Raw genomic sequence first — 27,619 nt, forward strand, 5'->3', positions numbered from 1 at the left:
AGGCCTTCCTGCGAGGGGCGCTCGACAACTGGAGTGAGCCCGAAGACGCGACACTCCTCCGCGAACCAAAGGACTTCCCCCTTTTCTTATTCGCAGAGGTTGCCTCGTTCGCCGTTGCCGCCTGCTGCGATCCGTCCCGCCAAGGTCAAAAAGGCCGCGGGAGGTGGAACCCGACGATCCGCCGGGTCTTTTTTCCCGCCTCTCCCCCCCCCCTCAAAAAACCCCCAAACACATTCGGGAACCGCGCGGGGCCCCCGAAAGCTGCGAACTCGCCGGCCGCTGCGGCAGAAAAGCATCCGGGGCGGGCGGTCGCTTTCTCGGTTTTGCAGCCACCGCCGCCCCCCTCTTGTCTCTCCCCGTTGCCACCATGATGGCAGAGTTCGTTCAGCCGCCGCCGCCTCCTTCTCCTGCCCGGTGGCTTCTGTTTTTTATCGTAGCTGTAGGGGGGATGAGAACGGAGCCTTCCTTCGCTGCGGCAGGGGATGCAGCAGCTCCGCCGGGCAAAATAGGTAGGCGTTGTTCTTTCGTCGCAAAAGCGGGCAGTTCGCGGCTTCCCGAATGAATGGCCTTAGCCTCCCACCAGCAGCAGCAGCGTAAGATGGGCTTCTGCGCCCGAAGAGCCTGGAGCTTGGGGCATTTGCACTGGGGGAATAATAGGAGCGTTATAGAAGCAGCTGAATGTCTAGCTGCTCTGGTTTCTTCTAGGCTTGGCGTTTTGATGGCCATCCTGAAGTATTTTTATTTATTTATTTATTTATTTTGTCCAATACACAATACATATTGAAGAGAATAGACATGTAGTATTATATATAAAGAAAAGGATAGAAGAAAAGATATAAAAATAGAGGAGAAGATATATGAAAGGAAGAAAAGATATATGATATATGAGATAAGGAGAGACAATTGGACAGGGGATGAAAGGCACACTAGTGCACTTATGCACGCCCCTTACCTCTTAGGAACCTGGAGAGGTCAATCGTGGATAGTCTAAGGGAGAAGTGTTGGGGGTTAGGGGTTGACACTACTGAGTCCGGTAATGAGTTCCACGCTTCAACAACTTGATTGCTAAAGTCATATTTTTTACAGTCAAGTTTGGAGCGATTAATATTAAGTTTGAATCTGTTGCGTGCTCTTGTGTTGTTGCGGTTGAAGCTGAAGTAGTCATTGACAGGCAGGACGTTGCAGCATATGATCTTGTGGGCAATACTTAGATCGTGTTTTGGCCATCGTAGTTCTAAGCTTTCTAGGCCCAGGATTGTTAGTCTATTTTCGTAGGGTATTCTGTTTCGAGAGGAGGAGTGAAGGGCTCTTCTGGTGATGTATCTTTGGATGTTTTCGATGGTGTTGGTGTCCGAGATGTGGTATGGGTTCCAGACAGATGAGCTGTATTCAAGGATGGGCCTGGCAAAAGTTTTGTAGGCTCTGGTGAGTAGTGTGAGATTGCCAGAGCAGAAGCTATGTAGGATCAGGTTAACAATGTATTCTGACACATCCTTTGAAATTTATGGCGATGCCTGTCTTTAAAAAAAGGAGAAAAAAACCCCCAGCCCAGCCCAATGGCACGGTCGGTGTGTATATTTCATTCCTGCAGCTCTTACATGAGTGGAGGACAGATTACCACCTTTCTGCTGGGATTGCTGATGGTAAACACATCCCTCCTCACATGTGACTGAGGTACCCTGGATCTGCTCTACCCACTCAGCAGTTGGCTGGGCTGGCTAGAAATTCAAAAGGGCAGTCTCAATACACTTGAGAAATAGAGGAAGCCTGGTAATAGTTGACTGGGAATAGTTTTCCCGGTGAGAGACCAGTTTTGAAGTTTGATTGGAATAAGTACAGTGATCCCTCGATTTTCGCGGGTTCAAACTTTGCGAAACGGCTATACAGTACCACGGTTTTTCAAAAAATATTAATTAAAAAATACTCCACGGTTTTTTTTCTATACCATGGTTTTTCCCACCCGATGACATCATACGTCATCACCAAGAGTCACTTCTCTCTCTTTCTCTTTCTTTCCTGTCATTCTCTGCTTCAATCATTTTCTCATTTCTCTTTTTTTCTCCCCTTTTTTCTATCATTTTTCTCTCTCTCTCTACCTTCCACTCTCCCCCCTCTTGCTCTCTCTCTCTTTCTCCCTCTCTCTCTCCCTCTCTGTGAGAACGCCTGCCCCACCTCTCCTGCAGCCCCCTCGCTGATAGCTGGGACGAAAGCACTCTCAGCTAAGTGACTGTGAGAGGGGCGAGGCAGGCATTCTCAAAGCGCTCAGAGCGGCTACCGGCCGAATGAGGAGGATGAGAAGCCGTAGCCGCCAGCGCTGCTGCAGGAGGACCCGTGTCCCAAGAAAGCCGGTGAGAGGGGTGGATCAGGCGGGCGGGCGGTAGCGGCGAGGGGGCCGGAGGCGCGAGGGGGGCGGGGGCAGCCGACATTCAAAACAATCTTTGCCGGCCTCCGCACTTTCGTCGCTCCCCGCCCCCAACTTCAAGCCCGGCTCCTTGCGCTGCCTTGAAAAAGGGTGCATGAGGGTAGTTTTTGGCTGTCCATAGCCAAAAATGGTGTTTTTACTTCCGCACCGCTATTTCACGGAAATTCGACTTTCGCGGGCGGTCTTGGAACGCAACCCCCGTGAAAATCGAGGGAACACTGTAATAGCAATAGCGCTTAGATTTTTATACCACTTCATAGTGGTTTATAGCAGTGTTTCCCAACCTTGGCAACTTGAAGATATTTGGACTTCAACTCCCAGAATTCTCCAGCCAGTGAATGCTGGCTGGGGAATTCTGGGAGTTGAAGTCCAAATAGCTTCAAGTTGCCAAGACTGGGAAACACTGGTTTATAGCCCTCTCTTAAGCAGTTTACAGAATCAGCATATCTATGTTAGATAGGTGAGTCTTTGTACTGACAGGCTTGACTTTTTAAACGGGGAAACTTTTATTCCGGCATAAAAGAAGGGCGGCATAGAAATCTAATTAATTAATTAATTTTCAGCACCACTTCAGTTCAGCTTAAATAGAACAGCCAACAGACTTTTTTATAGTGTGGCTGTCAGACAGCCAACCAATCACAATGCTTTAACTTCCCGGCTCGAAAGGCTTCTTTTGCTTAGCCAATCAGGCTTCAGCATCAGCCTTCCTGGCCGGTCATAAGTCGAAGACTTTGCGTTTCTGGTGAGGACTTAACAATCTGAGTCCTCATTTTGCCGACCTTGGAAGGATGGAAGGCTGAGTCAAACTTGAGCCTGGTGAGATTCGAACTGTTGGAAATCAGCACTGCAGTACTGCATTCTAACCACACAGCGCCACCATGGCTCAGATTTTTTAATATATATCCCCATTTATTACTTTTTATAAATAATTCAGAGAAGTAGATACACAATACTCCTTCCTCCTATTTTCCGCAATGAGAACAATGCTGTGAGGTGAGTTGGACTGAGGGAGAGTGAGTGGCCCAAAGTCACTCAACTGGTTTTCATGCCAAAAGGCAGGACTAGACCTTAGTCCCCTGCTTGCTAGCATGGTGTCTTAAGCACTAGAGCAAACTGGTCCCCTTTTTATCATTTTATTATATTCCTGCTGTTAGATTGAGATGTGGTTTTAGCAGTTCTCTGATTTCTGGGAAACTATATTGGTTGAGGGTGGATCTTTTTATGATGGTTCTTAACACACTTGCTTTGCTTTGGCAGCTGTGGTGGGAGCTGGAGTTGGTGGCTCCTCGGTGGCTTATTTCCTGCAGCAGCACTTTGGGCCACAGGTCCAGCTGGACGTGTATGAAAAGGCTGTGGTGGGAGGTCGCCTGGCCACAGTTACAGTCAACAAGCAGACCTACGAAAGTGGAGGGGCCTTCTTCCATTCTCTCAACTTACACATGGAGGACTTTGTGCAACAATTGGGTAAGTGCAGTTGACCATTTAGATCAGGGGTGTCAAACTCGCGTCATCACGTTGCCGTCACATGATGTATTACGACATTTCCCCCCTCCTCTAAAATGGAGGTGGGGGGGTGGCCAGCGCGTGATTAATCCGGCCAGCAGACCATGAGTTTAACATCCCTTATTTAGATATATGAAGTTCAAAATTGGTTTCTGCATATCCTTTTATTGCCTCTGAGCTTGTGTGACAGATCTTTGGTTCCACAGGCACCAGCGGTGGGTTGCTCCCAGTTCGGCCCGGTTCTAAGAATCAGGCTCCGCCCACCCACCCAGGATTCAATTAAATTCAATTCAATTTATTAGATTTGTATGCCACCCCTCTCCGAAGACTAGGGGCGGCTCACAACAATGATAAAAACAATATTATAATGGCACAAATCTAATATTAAAAATAACTAAAAACCCTATCATAATTAAAAAAACCAAACAACACATACATACCAAACATAAATTATAAGGAGCCTGGGGAAAAGATGTCTTAAATCCCCCATGCCTGGCGGTATAGGTGGGTCTTGAGTAGTTTACGGAAGACAAGGAGGGTGGGAGCAGTTCTAATCTCCGGGGGGAGTTGATTCCAGAGGGCCGGGGCCGCCACAGAGAAGGCTCTTCCCCTGGGGCCTGCCAGACGACATTGTTTAGTCGACGGGACCCGGAGAAGGCCAACTCTGTGGGACCTTATTGGTCGCTGGGATTCGTGCGGTAGCAGGCGGTTCCGGAGGTACTCTGATCCAATGCCATGTAGGATACTACTATGCATGCGCAGAAGCTGCAAGCGAGCATGAGCACGAACCAGTAATAAAGGGTTGTAGAACTATAAGGCACGGTAGATAGACGAGATCAGGAATCATCATTGTTCTGTTACAACGGAGCTCGTTCACTTGTTCTACTCAGCCAGCCTGTCATTTCTTGCCCAAACATTCCATTCCCCTTTGTACTTTTGGAATTGCACTATTTGGGGGAGATTCCACAAAAACTTCCTTTTTGTGAATGAATGGTGATGTTCAATCTGAATATATGCGTAATGTACCACATGACAATATGCTTGATCCATGGGTGTTTAAGTATAAAGCAGTGAATTGAAAGCCAGAAACAAACCTCCATACAACATGGACATCACTGAGTGACTTTGGACCAGTTCTTTTTCTCAGCCCATTCTTCTGGTGGCGTTTGAGAATCTAAATTGAAGGGAATCCTCATAAAACATGCTTACATGGTTCTAAAGTTGAGATAGCCATTCTTATTTTTCCTTCGTCTAGCCTGCAGTGGTTCCCAACCTTTTTAATGCCGCTACCCCTTAATACAGTTCCTCATGTTGTGGTGACCCCCAACCATAGGTCTAGCGCAATTCTCCCAACAGAGCTTTGAGCTGATTGGCAGGAAGGTCAGAGGGACACCCCTCTAAACGCTTGATTGGTCGGATTGTAAAAATATGTTCCAGGGCGCCAGAATAGAAGCTTTAGTTCCTAACCCCATGGGAAATTTGTTTTTTCCCATGGCCTTAGGTGACCCTTGCGAAACGGTTGTTCGACTTCCCAAAAGGGTCCCGACCCTCAGGTTGAGAACCATTAGAGTTTGTGTGTTTATTTATTTATTTTTACAAAATTTGTGTTTTAATACAGATTTTTATATTTTTAAAATATACCGTAATATGTTTAAAATATTATATGCTTTTATATCTGTTGCTCCCGCCCCGAGTCTTCGGAGGGGGCGGCATACAAATCTAATAAATTATTATTATTATTATTATTATTATTAATTATTATTATTATTTGTTGTTGTGCACCATCCAGAGTCGACTTTGGGGAGATGGGCAACTCCATAAATTTGATTAATAAATAAATCAGTGTATGCCATCTTTAGAGGAAAACTGGAATGTAAATATAATAAAATGCACATTAACATATAATATAATGTAACAACTGTAAGAACATCCAATTATTAAATCTGCATTGGTGGAAAACTGAAAATGGACACTTAATCTCTAATATTATACTATTTATGGAACTTAGATTCTCACTTGCACTTGCACTCCAGGAAACACGAATAGAATAGAATTTTATTGGCCAAGTGTGATTGGATACACAAGGAATTTGTCTTGCTGCATATGCTCTCAGCGTACATAAAAGAAAAAGATACATTTGTCAAGAATCATGTGGTACAACACTTAATGATTGTCATAAGGGTCAAATAAGCAACGAAGAAACAATATTAATAAAAATCTTAGGATACAAGCAACAAGTTACAGTCATACAGTCAACGTGGGAGGAAATGGGTGAAAGGAATGATGAGAAAAACTAGTAGAATAGAAGTGCAGATTTAGTAAAAAGTCTGACAGTGTTGAGGAAATTATTTGTTTAGTAGAGCGACGGCGTTCAGGGGGGAAAAATATACCTCACCTTGTGAGTTAAAAGTTTGGTTTGCACAGATTGACTGGCACAGTTCTCAGTGTATGATTTGGGCTGAAGGGAAAGAAAGCAATATGCCATCAGGAAAAATTAATTCTAGACATAGTTCTGCCAGGGTCCAGAAGAAACCCAAGTTGTTTTCCTTTTAAATCAACTTGGGAATTGTCTTTATTTTCCTAACCAGTCTTCACCGCTTTTTAAGATTCTGCCCTCTGTTGTAGATGAAGGTGAAGCATATTTTTGTGGTAACAAAATCTGGCTAATGTCATTGAGCTCTGCAGTGTTAAAATTGAAAGAGAACAAATGAGTGTGATAAAAAATGAGAAACTATTAAAAATCACAACTGAAAAAGATTTCTTAGAATTAATGCAAGTTAGAAGTAGACAGAAAAATATATCAAGAAGGTCAAATCTCTTGCAAAGCCCATCATGGTGAAAGGGACATAAGCCAACCTTAATGGACATAAGCCTGTACCTTGTTTTCTGTTCTATAGGACTGAAGCACCGTCGAGAAGTGGCAGGAAAGAGTGCCATCTTCACTGGGGAACAGTTTGTCCTTGAGGAGACAGACTGGTACCTGCTCAACCTTTTTCGGCTCTGGTGGCACTACGGCATGAGCTTTCTACGTCTGCAAATGTGGGTAGAGGAAGTAATGGAGAAGTTCATGAGGTAGGTAACAAAGAGGCCATCACTGGTACCTCCAGGGTAGTGAGAGAAAAATGGGGCAATCTTTCTTTGATCAAATTTGCTTCTAGCCAAGTGGCAGCAATGTATTATAAAGGAGATTACTTTTCAAAGTAGACAGCTATTTAAAGTTATAATTGCCAAAACCTCTTAGCGAGATATTTACGTGAGCGAGATTCGAACAGCTTGATACAATGGTCAGGTATGGGAGATTCCATTCTACCTATGATGGACATCTCTGCACTTGCAGAGCGGCAGAGGTAGAAAGCCTGGCTCACATCCTATTTGATTGTTGTCTGTATAAGAGGTCCCTTGGTCTAGATGCCAAACGAATGACCCATTGGGATCCCCAGTGTGCAGCCAGAATCTGAAAATAACATTTAACAGAGCTCAGTACTTAAGCAAAATGGTTCGGTTGAGATTGGCATATGTGGGTGGGGCCGAATGGGGTAGATGGTAGGGGTGACACCAAAATATAATTTTATCATATTTTATTTATCTCTATATTAAATTATTGTATTTTATTCCAATTTCCTTTTAAATTGTATTTTATTCCGATTTGCTTTTAAATTATATTTTATCATATATTAGTAATCATTTGTGTCTGGAACTCTGCACTTTGATATGGCCCAAGGACTAATCAATAAAAGTAAAACTAAAGGAGATTCTTAAAATGTCCTGTAAAGCTCATAGGGAATGGCTTGAGCGGCAGGAGGAAGACCAACTAAGTTGGCAGCGGTCAGCTTGAGCCGGGCCAAGGAATTAATTTAAGAATACTTCTAAGACAAGCCCCTCCTGAGTGCACACAAAGTGCGGGAGGAAGAATCATATTCTGCCTTGCAAAACGTGTTGCTAGAAAGGTTGCAATAAATCTAACCCTGACCTACATGGCCTCAGTTCCTTAGTCTGGTCGACCTTTGTAGAGCCGTCTTTTATTAAAAGAGAAGTTGTGCCGCTCTACATTTCTGCCTCCCCCCAATCTCTTTTTACGGCCTGCAGAATCTACAAGTATCAGGCCCACGGCTATGCATTCTCTCACCTTGAGGAGCTCTTGCGTTCGCTGGGGGGTGACACCTTTGTCAACATGACACAGCGCTCTGCGGTGGAGTCCCTGCTGGAGGTGGGTGTCACTCAACGCTTCATTGATGATGTCATCATGGCCATTCTCCGGGCCAACTATGGCCAGTCACTACTGGTGCCTGCATTTGCAGGTGAGTACTACCCATGTTCTGTGGAAGTAATCTTTTTTCAGTAGGCTTTTTTGCTCAGGCTTGGGAGACAAATACGTTTGTTTGTTTGTTTGTTTGTTTGTTTGTTTGTTTGTTTGATTTATTTGATTTATAGGCCGCCCTTCTCCTCACAGACTCAGGGCGGCTCACAAAAAATAAAATGGAGGCAATTACAATGATAAATATAACAATAAAATAGTAAAAACCCGCAATAAAACAAACATTCATCCTACTTTCATACAATGATCGGAGTAAAAAACTGTTGCTTACGTTTCCCAGGCTTGCGAGCACCGGTATGTCTTCAACATCTTCCAAAAAGCAAGGAGAGTGGGGGCAGTGCGAATCTCCAGGGGGAGTTCATTCCAGAGGGTTGGGGCACCAACAGAGAAGACTCTCCCTCATGGACCCGCCAGCTGACATTGTTTGGCTGATAGGGCCTGGAGGAGGCTGACTCTTGCTGGGATGTATGAGGCAGAAATATGAGGTAGGGTAGGCTGATGTTTTACAATTTGGCTTGTTTATTCTCTTGACAGCTGTCCCCTCTGTACTTCTGTTTTTTAAGGGGCCATGTTACTAGCAGGAGCGCAAGGCAATCGATGGGCAGTCGAAGGCGGCAACAAGCTGGTGTGCTCAGGCTTGCTGAAGCTAACCAAAGCCAACATAATCCATGCCAGGGTGACAGCTATCGCTCTGCACAGTTCAGGTATGTCACAGAAAACCCATCTTCATCCAAAATTAAAAATAAGATCTAAAGATCTCCAAGTAGCAGAACTGGAGATTTTAAAGAGCTACTGCAGACCAAGTAAACATGCCGGGATGAAACGAATGGTCTACAAGACAGATTTCCCCACTGATATGGGTGCACTTCAAATCCAGATGACTGAATTTTGAAAACAGTTTAGAAAGAAGTGGCACCTGTGTGTCAATGTGTGGATGTGCTGCACATTGGATAAATGCTGTTAGAGCTTCTGTGAGAGAATTGCAGCACAAGAGATGACTCAACCCTAGGACTTTAATGGAAGGAGAGGTAACCTATTTTTCATTCTCTCACTCCTCTGGCAAATTCATCACCTCCAGAGTCTTTTCTTTTCAGGGAAGATTCTTCAGAAAAATCAACATTTCTGAGAGTGTCTGAGTGGTAGCAAAGAACAAATACAGACAAACACATGGTTCATTGTATTCACCCAATATCCCCTCTGGTTTAATCCCAGAATTCAGAATATTGTTGCTTCTTCGGAGATATAGATGCAATAAATACAGTGGTACCTCTACTTAAGAACTTAATTTGTTCCATGACCAGGTTCTTAAGTAGAAAAGTTTGTAAGTAGAAGGAATTTTTCCCATAGGAATCAATGTAAAAGCAAATAATGTGTGCAAACCCATTAGGAAAGAAATAAAAGCTCGGAATTTGGGTGGGAGGAGGAGGAAGAGGAGGAGAAGAGTCGCTACTGAAGGAAGAAGGTGAGGTGAAGGGAATCAAAAAAATCCAAAACTTTAAGGCTTAAAAAAAAAAAGAGGGACTCTGAAGCGGCGAGGAGGAGCCCGCGCCTCCCATACAACTGGCGCGAGGCTGCCTCCCGTACACTGTGCCAGAGAGAAACCCAGGCGGGCGAGAGGGGGGACCCTCCCATTCCTTTGAAAGGTGGCTGCTGCTGCTACCTGCTTCCTCTTCCTTCCCATGCTGAAGGGCTCCTCTCGCTCACTTTGTAGCCGGTGCCTTTCCTTCACTGTGGTGACTCCTCGGTTTGGCTTAGGCCAAGTTGATCCGGCTGGGGCGAAGCGCCCCCTTTTGCCTTTCTGCGCCCAGATGCTCCAGGAGGCAACCTCGCTCCAGATGTATGGGAGGCAGTGCGAGGAAGTCACCACAGTGAAGAGGTTTATTCCCTCTCCAAGTGCCCAGAGAAAGGAAAGTGCTTCGTTCACTCTGGACTGCCAAAGCCTCCTTAACCGCCACCGAAAGGCTCCTCTGGCAGCCCAGAAAAGCCCGAGATGGCCGGGATTAAAGGGGGAATGGCAGGAAACTGTCCGGGCCTTTGTGCCGCTCTCAAATTCCCTGGGAAATTTTTCCGGACTTGAGTTCTTAAGTTGAAAATGGTTCTTGAGAAGAGGCAAAAAAAATCAGTTCTTATCTAGAAAAGTTATTAAGTAGTGGTGTTTTTAAGTAGAGGTACCCCTGTATTGACAGGATAGTTGTCTTCTTTTACATTCTAGCACTATCAGAATATAAGTTTTAAGTCAATTTTATCTCCACCCTCCTCAATTCATGAAAACTCAGCTTGGCAGGTTTCCCCAGTTGTTGTGGATATCTCTTTGTGCACAGCTGTTGCATTTTTCTGCAGGCCCAGAGGAAATGTGTGTACTTGCACATGTGTGTGTAGACTATTGTCTGAGGCTGCTGAGTCTTTCATCTTACATAGCTACTTCAATGCATTAAGGAAAAAAGTTTACTCTTTTTAAAGCTCTGTTAGCTACAGGTAGTCCTTGCCTTAAGACTACAATTGAGCCCAAAATGTATGTTGCTTAGCAAGAGACTGTTGTTAAATTGATTTTGTACCATTTTACAACCTTTCTTGCTGCAGTTGTTAAGTGAATCATTTCAGTTGTTAAGTTGTTAACACAGCTGTTAAATGTGGCTTTCCCATTGATTTTGCTTGTCAGAAGTTCTCAAAAGATGATCACGTGACGCCGGGAAATATGAGTCAGTTGCTAAGCTTCTGACTTTTGATCTTATGACCATGGAGGAAGCTGAAACCATAATAGTCACAAGTCACTTTTTTCAGTAGTGTTATAACTTCAAACAGTCACTAAATAACCTGTTGTGAATGGAGGACTACCTGTTCGAGCAGAGGTGTCAAATTCGTGGCCCATGGGCCGGATGCATCACACGCTGGCCACGCCCATCCCTGGTTTAGCAAAGAGGGGAAAATTCATGATAGTCAAGTGATGGCAAGGTGACACTGTGAGTTTAGAGGGAGGAACCCAGGTTCCAACTGGGAGAAAGTGAGGAGGAGGGAGATGGAAGTAGTTAAAAAAAAGCAGAAGGTTATAGACAGAAATTGCTATCTTCTGGACCTATTTTAAAGAATTCTGGATATTTGTGCCTTGGAAGCCACCTAAAATGCCTTTGACATAAAGAATCCATTGACGTCTGCAGAGAAGCAGGCTGGACACAACACAAATAAGGATTCTACTGAAGGAAGCTTCAGGTTATTTTCTCCTTTCACTTGCTTTCAAGTTTGGCATATTTATTGCACAGAGACAACTGAAATTTCCTGAGTGTTCAGTCTTAACTTTTTTTTTTCCAAAGAAAAGATTATGTTTCCTGCACAGGTAGTATTTATTGTTGCTGTGATCACTCAAAGCGTATCCAGCTAAGCAAATGCGATACTTTAAAGAGAGGTTGGGATGAAATGGTAGATTACTTGCATTCTACTGTGAACATGCGTGCTCCCTTATAAGGAAGAGGGGCAGAAAACTATGCAAGAAGAGAGAGACCATTTTCAGGTAGACAGAATAAAAAGGGGGTGAAGAAAATAAAAGTAGATAACGAGCATGTATATCAGTGATGACGAACCCTTTTTTCCCTTGGGTGCCGAAAAAGTGTGGGTGTGCACTATCGTGCATGCACAAGTGCCCACATTCATAATTCAATGCCTGGGGAGGGCAAAAACAGCTTCCCATACCCCCTGGAGGCCCTCTAGAGCAGTGTTTCCCAACCTTTTTTGAGCCGCGGCACATTATTCATATTTTCAAAATCCTGGGGAACATTGAAAGGGGGGGGGGGGCGGGCTAAAGAAAAGTTTGGACAAAAAAACCCTCTCTCTTCCTCCCTTTCGCTCTATTTCTCCCTCTTTCTCTCTTTTCCTTCCTTCCCTTCTTTCTCTCTCTCCATCCGTCTTTCTTTCTTCCTCTCTTTTTTGCTCTCTTTCTCTCTCCCTCCTTCCCTTCCTCTGTCTTTCTCTCTCCCTTGCTCTCTCTCTCTGTCTCTCTTGCTATCTCTTTCTTGCTTTTTTCTCTCTCTCTTTCACTATCTTGCTATATGTCTCTTTCTTTCTCTTTGCCTCTCTTGCTATCTCTCTTTCCTTCTCTTTCTCTCTCTCTCTGCCTCTCTTGCTATGTCTCTCTTTCTTTTTCTCTCTCTCTGCCTCTCTTGCTATGTCTCTCTTTCTCTCTCTCTTTCTCTGCCTCTCTTGCTGTCTCTCTTTCTTGCTCTGTCTCTCTGCCTCTCCTGCTATGTCTCTCTTTCTCTCTCTCTCTGCCTCTCTTATATGTCTCTCTTTCTTTCTCTTTCTTTCTCTCTCTCTCTCTGCCTCTCTTGCTAAGTCTCTCTTTTTCTCTTGCTATGTCTCTCTTTTTCTCTCTCTCTCTGCCTCTCTTGCTATGTCTCTTTCTCTCTCTTTCTCTGCCTCTCTTGCTGTCTCTCTTTCTTGCTCTGTCTCTCTTTCTCTGCCTCTCTTGCTATGTCTCTCTTTCTCTCGCTCTCTGCCTCTCTTATATGTCTCTCTTTCTCTTTCTCTCTCTCTCTGCCTCTCTTGCTAAGTCTCTCTTTTTCTCTTGCTATGTCTCTCTTTCTTTCTCTCTCTCTCTGCCTCTCTTGCTATGTCTCTCTTTCTCTGCCTCTCTTGCTGTCCCTCTTTCTCTCTCTCTCTCTTGCTATGTCTCTCTTTCTCTCTCTCTCTGTCTCTCTTGCTATGTCTCTCTCTTTCTCTTTCTCTTTCTCTCTCTGCCTCTCTTGCTAAGTCTCTCTTTTTCTCTTGCTATGTCTCTCTTTCTTTTTCTCTCTCTCTGCCTCTCTTGCTATGTCTCTCTTTTTCTCTCTCTCTGCCTCTCTTGCTATGTCTCTCTTTCTCTCTCTCTTTCTCTGCCTCTCTTGCTGTCTCTCTTTCTTGCTATGTCTCTCTTTCTCTCTCTCTCTGCCTCTCTTATATGTCTCTCTTTCTTTCTTTCTCTCTCTCTCTCTCAATTGACCGCCACGTCAGGGCTCCCGCTTGCAGTCAGCTGAGAGAGAGAGAGAGCGCTCCCTCTCGCCGCCACCTGGAGCTCCCTCTCGCCGCAGCCATCTCCCTGCGACTGCCTGCGGCCGCTGCAGCCCCCCCCCCCCCCACCGGGCCACAAAGGACATTTGCCGCCGACGCCAGTGAAGCTTCAGCTGGGCGGGGCGCTGCCAGTACTTCCCTCCTGGGGCTCCTGCTCGCAGCTGTCCCCCGGCTTCTGCTCGATGCCGCGGTTTTCGGCGCTGTCCTGCTGTGCCCCAAAGAAGGAAGGCGGGAAAAAGGCGAGAAGAATGGAGCTCTCCTCCTTCCTGCCTTCCGTCTTTGGGGCCCAGCAGGACAGCGCCGAAAACCGTGGCATCGAGCAGGAGCCAGGGGACAGCTGCGAGCGGGAGCTCAGTGCAAGGAGCCGCTGACTGCGGGTCCCAATTTGCCCGGGGCCCGGTAGCGCGCTCCCTGTAGTACCCGTCTATCGGCGGCCCTGGCTTTGCGCCATGAAGAGAAAACGGCAGCAAGGAAAAGTCGGCCGTTTTCTCTTCATGGCGCAAAGCCACACAGTCCCGGACTCTCGGATTCCTCGCCCCAAGGCAGGAGGCGGTGGCGGAGAAGAGTGGGCGGATCGGGCAGGCAATGGGGCAGGACGGAGAAGCCAGGGGCGCGTTTGGCCGGAGGCACCGTGGGGAGCAGGGGCAGGGTGGTGCGGCAGTAGGAGTAAAGGGAGCCGCGGCTGCCCCTGCCTCCCCACGGTGCCTCCGGCCAAACGCGCCCCTGGCTTCTCCGCCCTGCCCCATTGCCCGCCCGATCCGCCCACTCTCCTCCGCCGCCTCTCGCCGCGGCACACCTGACAGTGTCTCGCGGCACACCACTGTGCCGCGGCACACCGGTTGGGAAACGCTGCTCTAGAGGCTGGAAACAGCCTGTTTCCCAACTTCTGATGGGCCCAGTAGGCCAGTGATTTTCAACCTTATTGAGCCGCGGCACATTTTTTACATTTACGAAACCCTGGGGTACATTGAGGGGGGGATAAAAAAAGTTTGGACAAAAAAAATCTCACTCTTCCTCCATTTCGCTCTATTTCTCTCTCCCTCTTTCTCTCCCTTCCTTCCTCTTTCTTTCTCTCTCTCCATCCCTCTTTTTTTCTCTTCCTTCCTTCCTCTCTTTTTTGCTCTCTTTCTCTCTCCCTCCCTACCTCCCTCTATGTCTTTCTCTCTCTCTCCTTCTCTCTCTCTCTCTCTCTTGCTTTCTTTCTCACTCTTTCTCTCTGTCTTGCTTTCTTTCTCTTGTTCTCTTTCTCTCTCTCTTGCTTTCTTTCTCTCTCTGAGCTTCGCAGCACACCTGACCATGTCTCATGGCACACTAGTGTGCTGCAGCACACTGGTTGAAAAACTGCAGTAGGCACATGAATTGTCCGCTCCAAAGACTTCCCTGGAGCCGTCAGAGGATAAAAACGCCCTCCCCCATCCCCCCCAGAGGCTCTCTGGAAGCCAAAAATGCCCCCTCCCAAGCATCTATGTGAGCCAAAAATCTGCTGACCAGCATACACATGCACATTGGAACTGAGCTAGGGCAATAGCTAGCGTGCCAGCAAATATGGCTCCACGTGCCACTTGTGGCACCCGTGCCATAGATTCGCCATCACTGGTGTATGTAATACATAGAAAATGGAAAAAGAAATTTTGGTGGTCGTGACATGAATAAATAAGATCACCCTGTGGATCAGCTGCTGTGGTGATGTACTTCTGGTAGAATCAACTTTAATTCTATATTATTTCTTCATAAAGTATTGTATTAAATAAGATTTTAACTCTTAAGGTAATCCAATCACACACCATTGGTATACTCAAGATATTAAACTTTAGGATATAAACATCAATAGCTTAGGATATAATTTTATTATAAGAATTCTACATTTAACATTTTGGAGTGATATGGAGATTTTAAAGAAAATAAATGTAGGGAAAAATGTGCCACTCCTGAACAAATAAACCCAGTTTCAACCCAGGATACATTGACGTAATATTTTTTCTTAAAAGCATCTAAATAGATATGTATTTTGACTTGCAGTTGACAGAGAGCATTTATAATATGGTTTCTTATAACAGCTGTTTCTCTTAAATGCTAGATAATACAAAGTTGCCTATCTTTTTTTGTTGTACATTTCTTTAATAGTGCTCGTAGTGTTCTGATGAAAGTTACCCTCCTTGTTGCTGCTATATCATTTTAGGCCATTGTGGGCTTGCTTTGCACTTGCTGAACTGTTTAGCATCATCTAGCTTCCTAGATAAAATATATAGTTTTTGAATGAAATATCCCAAACTGTAATGACAGCAGATGTATACAACTTAACCCAACTATTTTCATTTACCAAAGTCAAAAACTACAATACAATTTTCTTTATTTGTGACCAGTTGGGGAAATCCTGTCTTTGCTCTTTAATCAATTCCTATCTGTTACTTGTTTTGTGAGTACTTTTCGTAGCTGGTCTAGCTAATCAAGTTGGTCTTCAAAAAATAAAACCAACAGGCAGTGAATGAGCTGCTGAAACAATGGATCAACCATGAAACTAGGCAAACTATGAGGTCTTAGCAGAATTGTTTCTCTTTGAAATCTTATCTACTCAGTTTCTTAGATAATGATGGTGACTTGCTTGCTAGCTGTCTGAATTACTGTTTCCCCCCCTGTTTGTTCCCTGTGTATTTTTATCCAGAAGGAAAACCTCTCTACCAAGTACACTATGAAAATGAAGACGGTCCAGGTTCCAACTTTTATGATATAGTGGTTATTGCCACTCAACTACATGACAGCAAGAACAATATTACCTTCCAAAATTTTGATCCTCCTATTGCTGAGCTTCCTGGAACTTTTCACACCACAGTCACCTCCATTGTTCACGGCTATCTCAACTCCTCATACTTTGGCTTCTCAGATCCCAAGCTTTTTCCTTTTGCCAGTGTCCTCACCACTGAAACTCCTGGCCTCTTCTTCAATTCCATGGATAACATTTGCCCCGTCAACTTATCCAATGCCTTCAAGCGGAAGCAGCCCCAGGAAGCTGCTGTGTGGCGTGTCCACTCTCCGCATCCGTTGGAGAAGCAAGAGTTGAAGATGCTGTTCCGTTCTTATTATTCTGTTCAGGTGACAGAATGGCAGGTCTGTCCTGGTTACGGGTCAGTCAAGAACCTCCCACCTATTGTCCTGCACGACAGCCTCTTCTACCTCAACACCATGGAGTGGGCAGCCAGCTCCATGGAAATGTCTGCCGTGGCAGCCAAAAATGTGGCTCTCTTAGCCTACAACCGGTGGAATCGTGACGTAGAGAAAATAGACCAGAAAGACTTAATGCACAAAGTGAAGACTGAGCTGTGAACCTAAGGAACACTGCGAGACAAGACTTTATTGCATGCAGAGTGAAGTGACTAAAGGGCCATTCCTTGACTTGCTGTGTTCCAGTTATATTGGATTGCAGCATTTGGAATTCCCAATCGGTGTAGTAAGAAATGCTGAGATTTGCAGTCCCACACATCTCCAAATCCTGTAAGCTGAGGAATAAATTGTACTGCAAATTTAACAGAAGTATAGCAAAGCACTGGCAAACCTATGTATTTGTTCATCTGTTGTTATCTGTATCACGACAATCTCTTTAGCACAGCATCACTCTTTCAGAGAGTCCGCAAATTAATGCCTCTACCGAGTTGTTCAGGATTCTTTGGTAGTCATAGAAGAGGACTAAAACCGAATAGTGTCAAATTCCATTTGACTTTTACATTACCTGCTGAATCATATTCATACAGCCCAATTGTGTATATCACCCAACAGGCTACAACTTTGGTTTCAAACTTCCTTCTTGGGGCTTCCTCTGCAGCCTTCCCAAATAATTTATACTGGACTGAACCTTCTTGTGCTTCAACCCCTAAACTAAAGGAAATGGCACCTTTAGGATCATAAGACCTTTTTTTTATGAGTTTTTGGTTTTCCTGGCATCCAAAGCACTGTATACCCTTATGTTTATTACAAAGCTCCATGGTGGTGAAGCAAAGGACTTTGTATTGGAACATTTACTGTGAAAAAAGCTTAACGAATCATGTAACTTTTTATCCTGATAAATGTATGTGCACCATTAAGGGCTGATCTGCCAGCCATCCCATGGGCCTTTTTCCTGGAAATAGATTAAGCATACTGTCCTCCAGCATTTGGTTTAAAAAAAAAAGATTTCCCTGATTCCTAAACTGAACAAACATTTTGGAATTTTCCTAAGTAGATTCCCCAATACCGTAGCCATTTGGTCAGGCTGATCCAGTAAATCTTTTTTTTTTTTTTTAAGGTGTAGACCCAGCTAGCCTCTAATGAGATATTTCACTGTGCCTTGAGTCATAGCCTTTAGCTAGCTGGGAAGAATGGAGAAAACGAAAATAAAGTTATCAGCTTGTTTCTTTTGAAGTTGTGACATTCTGGCAAATAGACAAAATCTTTGATCAAGGATAGCTAACTTTTTGCAGCTGTTTGGAAGATCTGGAGTGTTGGCACAATTGATGTTTCTGGACTCAAAATATTCCTTGGTCAGGGTGAACTGAGAAACTCATTCAGTTGATCTCACTTTACTAGATCTTATACCCTAGTAGACAGATGGACTTCTAAACAAAGCACTTGACTGCAGCTATCATATGTAATGTTTAGAAAGACTTCAGGAGATTTTTGTGATTAATGCCTCTGGGCCCCACATAAGATAGAACCTGGATGTATGCCCACACTTTCACTTAACAAAAATAATTTAAAAGGAAGGTGCGGCAGGGGTTTGGCAGGTACAAAAGCCATCTGTTTACAGTTATATCACTACTTCTTGGCATCTGATTGGGTAACTGCCCTTTATTTTGCTCTGTTGCTTCATTGCCATAATTGCATTCCATCCATGAAAAATTATTTCTGGGAAACAACTTACCTAGGTTTCAAATGGGAATCTTTTTTAGACTTATGTACAGAACCTAAGGATTGGACTCTGGCTCCTCTTCCTGTGGATCAAACCATGTTGAATAATGAATGATGGCAAACTTCCTTTCTATAGAACAGGCAGCAATCCTACCATTGGAAAAACCCCAGTGCAGGGATCAAATCTGGACCCTTCTGCAAACAGACTATATGTTCAGCCCCTGAGGTGTGATTCCCCTCCATTATGAAGGAGAGAGTTTTAAAATAGAGCCGGGGTGGCGCAGCAGGTAGAGTACTGTACTGCAGGCCACAGAAGCTGACTGTAGATCTGAAGGTCAGCTGTTCAAATCTCATCACTGGCTCTAGGTTGACTCAGCCTTCCATCCTTCCGAGGTAGGTAAAATGACCCGAATTGTGGAGGCAATATGCTGGCTCTTAAAAGTGCTATTGCTAACATGTTGTAAGCCGCCCTGAGTCTAAGGAGAAGGGCGGCATAAAAATCAAATAAATAAATAAAATAGGTTATTACAGATGCTTGGGTCCATCACAACATGTGTCCATAGTAATAGGCAGGAAAGTTTCCTTGGGCTCGCTTGCTGCCTTCGAAGTCTAACTCTTGGTAACCCTTAATGTTACTCTAGCTTCCTACTGACACACAAGCCATATTATCAAAACTTTGTTCTACTGATATTTAGATACTGCTTTCTTGATAGCATTGCATAAGGTGAATAGTAGCCTGCCAAACAATTTTCATTTAACGAGCCTCTCTATTGCTCAACTTTCCTCCATTGCTCAACACTTAGACTCATTCTCTGCTATGACTTAAGGGGCACTCTAACCTTTAAACTGTTGAGTAGGTTCTCATTGTGCCAACCATAGTGGGGTTGGGCTTACATTTTGTGTGGACCCAATCTAATATGCTTTGGTAATCAAACATATGAGCTCTACAAAGTGTGAACCCAGCTAGTTAGTTAAGTGTGCTATACTCAGTGTCCCAGTAGTGTCTAAAAAGGTGTTTTTTGAATGTATAAAATCAACTGGATGACTTTGGGCCAGGCACTTTCTCTGCCCTAGAAATAATATAAAGAAATTTAATTTAATGCATTTAATTGTCCAGGTAGGTGCCAGGAGTTAAAGAGTAACTTGAACACAGGCACAATGACATACTTCTCTCTATATATTGATTCATCTCTAAAAGTTTGGTCCAAAGTCAACTTTATAAACTAAATTTTCACCAGTCTGAAGACCTGAAATAATAATTTCCTCTGCTTTTTCTCTAAATTCCTAAGCTAACAAGGATGCCAGATAAGGGGGGGAAAATGAAAGTGGGAATTGGCTTTAAACATCATAGCAAGTGCTATTTAAGGGAGGAAGTAGTTTGAACTGTTTAAAGTGGACCTAAAATATTAATGAGTAATTTGCCTTCCAGCCTTCTTGAAAGTAATACAGAGATGTGAGCTGAGCAATAACACTTAGAATTATATACTGCTTCACAGTGCTTTATAGCCTCTTTAAGCGGTTTACAGAGTCAGCCTATTGCCCCCCAACAACCTGGGTCCTCATTTTACCCACCACAGAAGCCTGGTGAGATTTGAACTGCAGGCAGCTGGCAGGCAGCAGAAGTAGCTGCCAGTAATCCAGCAGTACTCTAGCCACTGTGCCACCACAGCTCAGTCAAGAGCAAGTGACTTCAATATCTAAACAGACATCGATGTTTCCTCATTTGGCAAAAGAACGGAGCAGTTTAGAAGAGCAAAAATAGCACTTCATCCCTTCCTCCTGGGTCCTCAGAAGATGCAAGTGCAGCCCACAGCAATGGTCTCCATAACCATCTTGTACTCTTTGTGGCACCTTTTCTTCTTCCTGTGAGGCTTACTTGGCTCACATAGCATCCGTCGCACTGGGATTTTGCTATAGATAGGAATGCTGACCATGGTGCGGTCTTCCTGCATGGTGAAGGGATTGATGCACCCTGCACACAGACAATGTGCCTCTGGGACGTCAACTGGAACTCGGGATGCATCATGGTTTATCCTAAAAGAAAACAGGATGATATTAAAGCATGCATATTTTTTTCTTGATGGCTGGCAGGACTTGGGCAGCAGTCTGAATATAGAGACGAAAAAGTGATTATTGACATCCATATTGCACTTCCAGGCTCTTTAAAGGAGCTCCTGTTTTTTCTGGGCATCACACAATGCCAGGAAAATACGTTTGACTGAGAAGGTGTCATCTTATGTACTATAACATGTCTGCCCATATATATATTGTAAATCACTTTTTTGTGTGTTGAATTTATGTTTAAATAGTTTGTCGTGAAGCAACTGCCTGCAAAGGCTCCTGGATTGGGGGTGAAAGGGGAAACCAGAAGCACTATGTTCGTCCCATAATTGGGTAGGTTAGAATGGCGGGTCTCACCAGAACAATGACTGTGTCAAGGTTCCAGATAGAAGTAGAAGGTCTGATGCACAGTAAATCACTGCTGCCCTTTTAAAGACAGATGATCAGTAATGGGCAGCCAAATTTTTTACTGCCACACTGGGTCATGTGACTGGGTAGGAATGGCTTGCCGGCCATGTGACCAGGTGGGAGTGGCTTGAATGATCACCATTGTCCAAGTGAACTCTTATGTCCTCGACTCACAACCTTACCATTGTCATTGCTAGGGTGATAATATGCTTCACATTTCCTGCGCTCTCCTTCCTGGGTCACCCCCCCCTCCCGCCTCTGGCTGGGTAGCTAGGCGAACGGGTGCTGCCAGAAGCATAAATGCTGCCAGCGCTGCTTCTACTCACGCCTTCTACTTGCACCTCAGGTGGGAGGTGGCCGCGTTAGGCTGGAGGGGAGCCAAACAGGAGAGAGGGAAGCTCGTCCGAGGCCAGAAAGGAGGAAAGAGGAAAAAAGCAAGGAGCTCAGATGCAGCAGCAGCAGTAGCAGGGGAAAAAAGGAGAGACGAGATGAGACCAGTAATCCAGGAAGTGACAGCCGCTGATCAGCTGGAGCTGCCCACCCCTGCAGATGATGATGGCTGAGACTAGGATGAGATCGCATCACTGGACAATATCCCAGAATGAATGGTGGTGAGCAACAGCTGCCAGTTGTAGCACTCTCCAAAGTTTTTGTAAGGAAATGGCATGGAATTCTTTCTCCCATTAGAAAATTCTATTTTCCAGAAGGGAAGAATATCTGCATCAGAGGTGAGTTCCTCCCTGTTCAGACCCGTTCTATTTGAGGCTGGAATCAGCACCGACCTAGGCCTGCCACCCCCACCCCCCCAAGCCGGTTCTCTCGGCAGCACCATAAGCATCACCATCTTGTTTTTTGTTTATGGTACTGTACATGCGTGGAGGTCATTTCTGGGAAAGTGACTCACAAAACATGCAGTTCGGTCATGATGCGAAGGTAAATAGAATTCACCCCTGATCTGCATTTAACCTGTTTGCTCATGGGAAGAATCATGGTTTGACAAGAGGGACAGTAGAGCAAACATCCTCCACATAGAAAATAGTTGCAATAGGCCAGTGATGGTGAACCCTTGTTTTGCTTGGATGCCAAAAGGGCATGCATGCACACAATAGTGCGCACTTGCATGCCCATACCCATAATGCAATACCCTCTTCTCTGTACATCAGGGGTCCCCAAACTTTTTACACAGGGGGCCAGTTCACTGTCCCTCAGACTGTTGAAGGGCCGGACTGCCCTCTAAGGCCAAAAATCAGCTGGCCAGCGCTGGAGCCATCATGGCGATAGGCAATTACTTCCGCTTGTGGGAGCACAAGCCACCTTTCCCAGTCTGGCGTCTTCTAGAAATGTTGAGATGAACATTACCAGAATTTCCAGTTAATGGCTCTGCCAGCTAAGCATTCGGGGAGTTATAATTCCCAGATTGGGAAAGACTAACTAACCTAGACGAATGCCTTCATTTTTAAACAATCATAGATTTGTTCCAGAATATGATGCAATTCTACTACGGTTATTTATCTTAAGCTGAAGAAGTAAACAGAAAATTGTACCTCCATGACCAGTTCCAGGAAATCTCTTCTGCTGTGACACTTTATTAGAACCAGAGCTGGACTTAGAAATAGCTGCCCAGAAGTCCTTATAGATTAGATGTCACATTTTGTGGATGTTGCTGCTGTTACTGATAATTATAGGTCACAAACTGATGCTTCTGATATTACTAAGCACTTATGTATCATCACTGAGCAAAGCTAAATGCCAGCAAAGCAACGGTGATTCCATGCACCACTGGAAATTTGTCTGTCTGTCTATGCATGTATAAGGTAACAGATATAAGCATAATATGATTATGAGTACAGAAAATTAATATGAATGAATGAGGGACAATAGCACAAGGACGGTAGGCACGTTGGTATGGTGGGTTAGGCTATATCCCTTTGCTTCCCATGAAGGAAACTATAAATGAATTCAATTCTTTTACTTCTGGACCTGTTAGAATTTGCAATCTCAAGTTCTTAGTGGATGAATGAAATTACTTGTTCACTGTTCAGAAATACAGTAAACTCACAGGCAATTAAAAATACCACAAGCGTTGCAAACGCAGACAACCCTGAATACCTCCTTGATTTGAATATTGGGCAGTATTGAATATTTAAACTAATTCAGATTTGCTTATGAGTGAGCTGCAGAATCTCAGCTTCATATAGGCTAGTAGATAGAGGATTCAGTTTGATCATTGCTTTTTGAGTTCATCTCAAGAACAGATTATGATGTAACAGATTATGATTATTATGATGTAATTGGGACTAACTCCTAAGCAACACAATTCTAATATGCAGCAGCAAGGGGCTCCGCTGACTTACAATGGCAGTTGTAGCAGTTTTGGTTGTGGTCATTAAACAAATCCCATGGGGTTGTTAAGCGTGCTGCCTGTCACCTTTGTGACCTCCTGACAGCTTCCCTATTGACTTTGTTGGAAGCCAACAATGAAGAAGATCACAAATGGCTATCATGACTTTGGGATGCTATAGCTTTTGTAACTGCGAGTCATTTGCTAAGTGCCTTAGTCATGGGGGGGGGGGGGTACTCTGACAACTGTAGACCTGTCATAAATGTCCTTCATTGCCATTGTAGACCAGTCATAAATGTTCTTCAGTGCCATTGTAGCTTCAAATAGTCACTGAAAAAGTAGTCATTAAATGAAGATTCCCTGGAAGCCCTCTTTTATCATTGACACTGCAGGTTGCTAGGACATTTTTGGGATGATGCCAAGATAGCTTCCTTCTTGTCACCGTCCCAATGTACAATAATTAAACTAGCGATGTTGCCAGGCTATGAATCCCAAACTACAACCTCCCCCAAAGGACCAGGTTTTTACTAGTTCTATTTTAGGTTATGTTGTATCCTACTCCATCCCAGGTGAGTTGAGTTGGCTAATGCACCTAAAGCATTAAACCGATCACTGAAGTCTGGAGTTACAGGTGGCAACATTATAGTAAAATTCAGTTTTAGATCATAAAGTTCATAATTTCAATTTTCCTATTTCAATTTCAATCTCTTAATAGCAATCAAAATATTTTTACTTAGATAACTTATTTAGGAAAATACAGTAGCACTAAAGCTGTTCCCAATGCAAGATTCCGCCCCGAGTCTTCGGAGAGGGGCGGCATACAAATCTAAGTAATAAAATAAATAAATAAATAAATAAAGATTCTAAATAAGAACATGCAGTGACTGGATCATATACTTATGCTATTCTAATCCAATCTATATAATATACAGAATAAAAAATAACCTTGCTGTTCAGATGATTCAGCAATACTAAATAGAGTTGAGCAACATTCCTCTAATCCCCAGAGGCAGTAGTATTTCTCATATTTCTCCCGTTGTTGAGTGACAAGGTCATCAAAACCATTTTTGGATTCCCATAAAGTCCCAGTTTCTACTCAAGTTCTGATGTTGGACCTCTTACACTAGAAAAAGTGAATATTTTTGCTCATGTTCATGGACCCACTGTACCAAAATCCCCTTTAGCTTCCTGACAAACTAATGTGTAATCTAAACCAGCCATGTAGACTAATGTACTAATGTAATTTTATTCCCCAAATTCTCTCCTGAAGAGACAATTTAGTAGTTAAATAATCAGATAAACCAAGACACTATGAATTATAGTCCCACCTTTGACTCGAAGCCAGGTAGCTGACTTTGGGCCAGTCATTCTCTCTCAGCCCTAGGAAGGAGACAATGGCAAACCACTTCTGAATTTTTGCCAAGGATTTGTCCAAACAGTCACCAGGATTCAAGGTCCACATGAAGGCACAAGCACAAACACACAAACACACATACAACACACACACACAAAGTCCTCCCTGCTCCAGTCAGGTTTTAGAAACATAGAAACATAGAAGACTGACGGCAGAAAAAGACCTCATGGCCCATCTAGTCTGCCCTTATACTATTTCCTGTATTTTATCTTACAATGGATATATATTTATCCCAGGCATGTTTAAATTCAGTTACTGTGGATTTACCAACCACGTCTGCTGGAAGTTTGTTCCAAGGATCTACTACTCTTTCAGTAAAATAATATTTTCTCACGTTGCTTTTGATCTTTCCCCCAACTAACTTCAGATTGTGTTCCCTTGTTCTTGTGTTCACTTTCCTATTAAAAACACTTCCCCCCTGAACCTTATTTAACCCTTTAATCTGACCCTGTTAATTTTCATTATGCTTTTTGCCACAAAATGTAAGATCCCCTCCACAGCAAAACACATTGTTAACTCAAGGACTGCTTTGAGCATCATGTTGACAATAGAATACTACAGAATCATAAGTCTGAAAAGCTGAAAGGTTCAAAGAGAGCGGGGGGGGGGGGGGAGGAAGAGAGAGAGAGAAAGACCCTCAGTTACCAGACTTTGTTCTGCCTCACCTATAGGCCCATGGAGACAAACTCCTCTTGTTCGACATCCAGAGTCTCAGATTGACCTGGCATTTACTGTCCAACAGCTCAGAGCTATTTCGCAGCTGGTTAACCATCTCCTGAATGCTCCGCTCATAATCCTCCACAAAGGTGTAGTCGGTGAGGGCCCCCAGATTTACCCTCAGCACAGGGTCAGGCGAGGATTCCTGTGCCGGCAGATGCTGTTCCCTGCCTTTGGCTGAGCCTCTCCTCCTTCCTTTTATTCCTCTGCTTTGCTCTTTCGATGCCGGGGTAGCATCCAGGGCCAAGGAGAGGCAGAGGGCACAGAAAAGCAACTGGAGAAGAAAACAGGCAAACTTCATTCATTCATTTGTATGAACCCAGGTTCCATAAATACAGCATTGTATGATGGTTTTGACATGAAACAGACACCCTAGCAAAGATCATATATACAAACCAACACAAAATAAAGGTACAGTAGCAAACAAAGAAAATCTGATGCTCAAGACATAACGAAATATTGTTGAATATTTAGTTTTAAAAACCTGATTAATCATTTTTATTTCTTACTGATCCACCTGGCACATTCTCCCAAAAAAACTTTTGATAGTAACCTAAAAGTTTTTATTTTATTTTATTTATTTATTTATTCATTTGTCCAATACACAAATACATAGGAAGAAAAATAGACATGTAGCAATATATATAAGGGTAAAGTGAACTTAGAGGAGAGGATATATGAAAGAAAGAAAATATATATGATAAGTGAGAGAAAGGAAAGAAAATTGGACGGGATGAAAGGCACACCAGTGCACTTATGTTGGTGATTCACTCAGGATTTTTCAATGAGTTTCAGGACTGAGTGGCAGCTGTATTTCTCCTTAGACAAAGATTATCTCTGATAGGGCTGGCTGCTTAACCTGGATTCAGAGACGCTGTGCTGAAAAAATCTGTTCATTTCATTTCCTACTTCATTGACTTGAAACATTGCCATGTTTTCCGAGTTCAAGTATTTTGTTTCAAGACTCCTCTACAGGAAACAATAGGAAAATGAGATAAGCCCTGTTCCTTGTTGTTTTCCTCCCCTTTCTAGGGCTACAAAAGAAGGTCATGCTGAATACGATCTATCACACAATCCCCAGAGCTATGTATTTAAAAAGAAAAGGGGGGGAAAAGTCATAGTAAGCCATCGAAGCAACGTTTTACCAGAATAATTTATGCTTTTTGTCGTTTCTATGCTCAGCTGTTTTTTTTAAGCATTCCTGTTGCTAAAATTCTAGTGGAGTGGATTTGTTTGAAACTTGGGGGAAAGAATTTGGATTCTTTTATGAGTTAAATCAGCAATTTCCATTCTTCTTGCTGGGAAATTCTCTAACCACAGTCGCATCTGGGGATTTCAAGAACATTGCTAATCAATTAGCTACTCCCAGTTTGCCAGTCTCCAGATGTGACTGGAGTTCGAGAATTTCCCACAGCAAGAGGAATGAAAATTGCTGATCTAACACATCTTGGAGGCCTCTGAGATAAGCCCACTGACTGCCTCATCTCTCCAACCCATTTCACACCAGAACTTGTCTTCATTTTCTTGCCTTCATTATGGCAAAACAACAGGACTAATTAAAGAAAAGCCACCTTGCAATGCTAGGGAGCCTGTGTTTTCCTGGCCAACATGCCTCCGTTGTGGTTGCTGGGGCAGATGTGGACCATAGGCACTTAAGGCAGTGTTTCCACTGTGCCAGCAGTTGTGTCCTTTTTTGTCCCTGTGTGCCCCCCCCCCCCGCCACAAACACACTGCAAAGGAGCTTCATTCTCTGATTTTTGTCTCTAGCTGGGTGGCTGGGTTTTGCCTCCCCCCACTTTACCAGGCTCTAAAAGCAATTGCTCATCCAGACACAGTTTATCCTTCCCAAAGCAAACAAGCCTGACAGGTCATTAATTAGCAGAAAGTAAATAAAAGAGGCTCCAGGAGGGCCAAGCACCTACCAGCTTGGGAGCCCACTCCATCTCCCGCCGAGGGTGGGTAAGCCAAGGCTCTGCAGATGCCTCCCTCTGCCGCAGAATGAAGCGAAGGAGATGGGGCCGGGCGCTTTAAGAAGGGAAGCAACCACGCTTAATCTCTTCATCGCCAGGGAGGTGGGCCTGCCTGGCACCAAGACATTTTCCCAGGATGCCAGCAATGATGTTGACAGAAGGGACAACCGTCTGGGCTGTCTGCTATCCAGCAAGCTGGTTTCCCTGGGATCGGAACAACAGGCTAGCCACAGGACTGGCCTGATTGATAGAATGGAATGGAGTGGGGGGGGGGGGGGGAGAGCATTAAGTAAATTATTGTGAAGGCAGATTTCCCTTATGGTGGAGGAAAAGGCTGGATTTTATCTAACCATAGCGGCAGGGTTTCCAAAATTGCTCAGAAGCAAAAGACAAAGTTAGATCTTGGCCTTGGGAAGCAGGGAAAAGAAGAACATCTGTGGACAGGAGGCTTGGTTTGTGTCTGAAGACCCTGAATGGCCCAGCAATTCAATACCAGGCTTGTGCAACTCCTGGAAAGTGGCAGAGTCAAGCCGTTAGCAAAACCAGAGTCCTG

At 44.0% G+C, this 27,619-nt stretch overlaps 2 protein-coding genes across 2 annotated transcripts; one reads left to right on the plus strand and one right to left on the minus strand.

Annotated features, from left to right (window-relative positions):
• PCYOX1L (prenylcysteine oxidase 1 like) lies at positions 1–17,665 on the plus strand. The gene is made up of 6 exons (XM_070739431.1): positions 1–509; positions 3,680–3,886; positions 6,823–6,997; positions 8,012–8,223; positions 8,804–8,944; positions 15,940–17,665. The coding sequence occupies exons 1-6, from the start codon at positions 368–370 to the stop codon at positions 16,596–16,598; spliced, it is 1,536 nt and encodes a 511-aa protein (XP_070595532.1). The 5' UTR covers positions 1–367; the 3' UTR covers positions 16,599–17,665.
• Positions 15,106–27,095, minus strand: IL17B (interleukin 17B). Its single transcript, XM_070739432.1, has 3 exons — positions 27,019–27,095; positions 25,045–25,370; positions 15,106–20,189 (listed from the first exon to the last, which is right to left on the minus strand). Exons 1-3 carry the CDS (start codon positions 27,037–27,039, stop codon positions 19,943–19,945), a joined length of 594 nt encoding a protein of 197 aa, XP_070595533.1. The 5' UTR covers positions 27,040–27,095; the 3' UTR covers positions 15,106–19,942.
• Between the last annotated feature and the right edge of the window lie 524 nt (positions 27,096–27,619).

This window comes from Erythrolamprus reginae, chromosome 2, assembly GCF_031021105.1.
Source record: "Erythrolamprus reginae isolate rEryReg1 chromosome 2, rEryReg1.hap1, whole genome shotgun sequence".
Taxonomy (NCBI): domain Eukaryota; kingdom Metazoa; phylum Chordata; class Lepidosauria; order Squamata; family Dipsadidae; genus Erythrolamprus; species Erythrolamprus reginae.

Excerpts from the sequence above, each read along its gene's own strand:
- PCYOX1L (XM_070739431.1), top strand. The coding sequence starts at position 368 with ATGATGGCAGAGTTCGTTCAGCCGCCGCCGCCTCCTTCTCCTGCCCGG. Across the intron at positions 3,887-6,822 it reads GGACTTTGTGCAACAATTGG|GACTGAAGCACCGTCGAGAA; the intron begins GTAAGTGCAGTT and ends TCTGTTCTATAG. Across the intron at positions 6,998-8,011 it reads GTAATGGAGAAGTTCATGAG|AATCTACAAGTATCAGGCCC; the intron begins GTAGGTAACAAA and ends TACGGCCTGCAG.
- IL17B (XM_070739432.1), bottom strand. The coding sequence starts at position 27,039 with ATGGAGTGGGCTCCCAAGCTG. Across the intron at positions 25,371-27,018 it reads TGGAGTGGGCTCCCAAGCTG|TTGCTTTTCTGTGCCCTCTG; the intron begins GTAGGTGCTTGG and ends TTTCTTCTCCAG. Across the intron at positions 20,190-25,044 it reads TTGTCTCCATGGGCCTATAG|GATAAACCATGATGCATCCC; the intron begins GTGAGGCAGAAC and ends GTTTTCTTTTAG.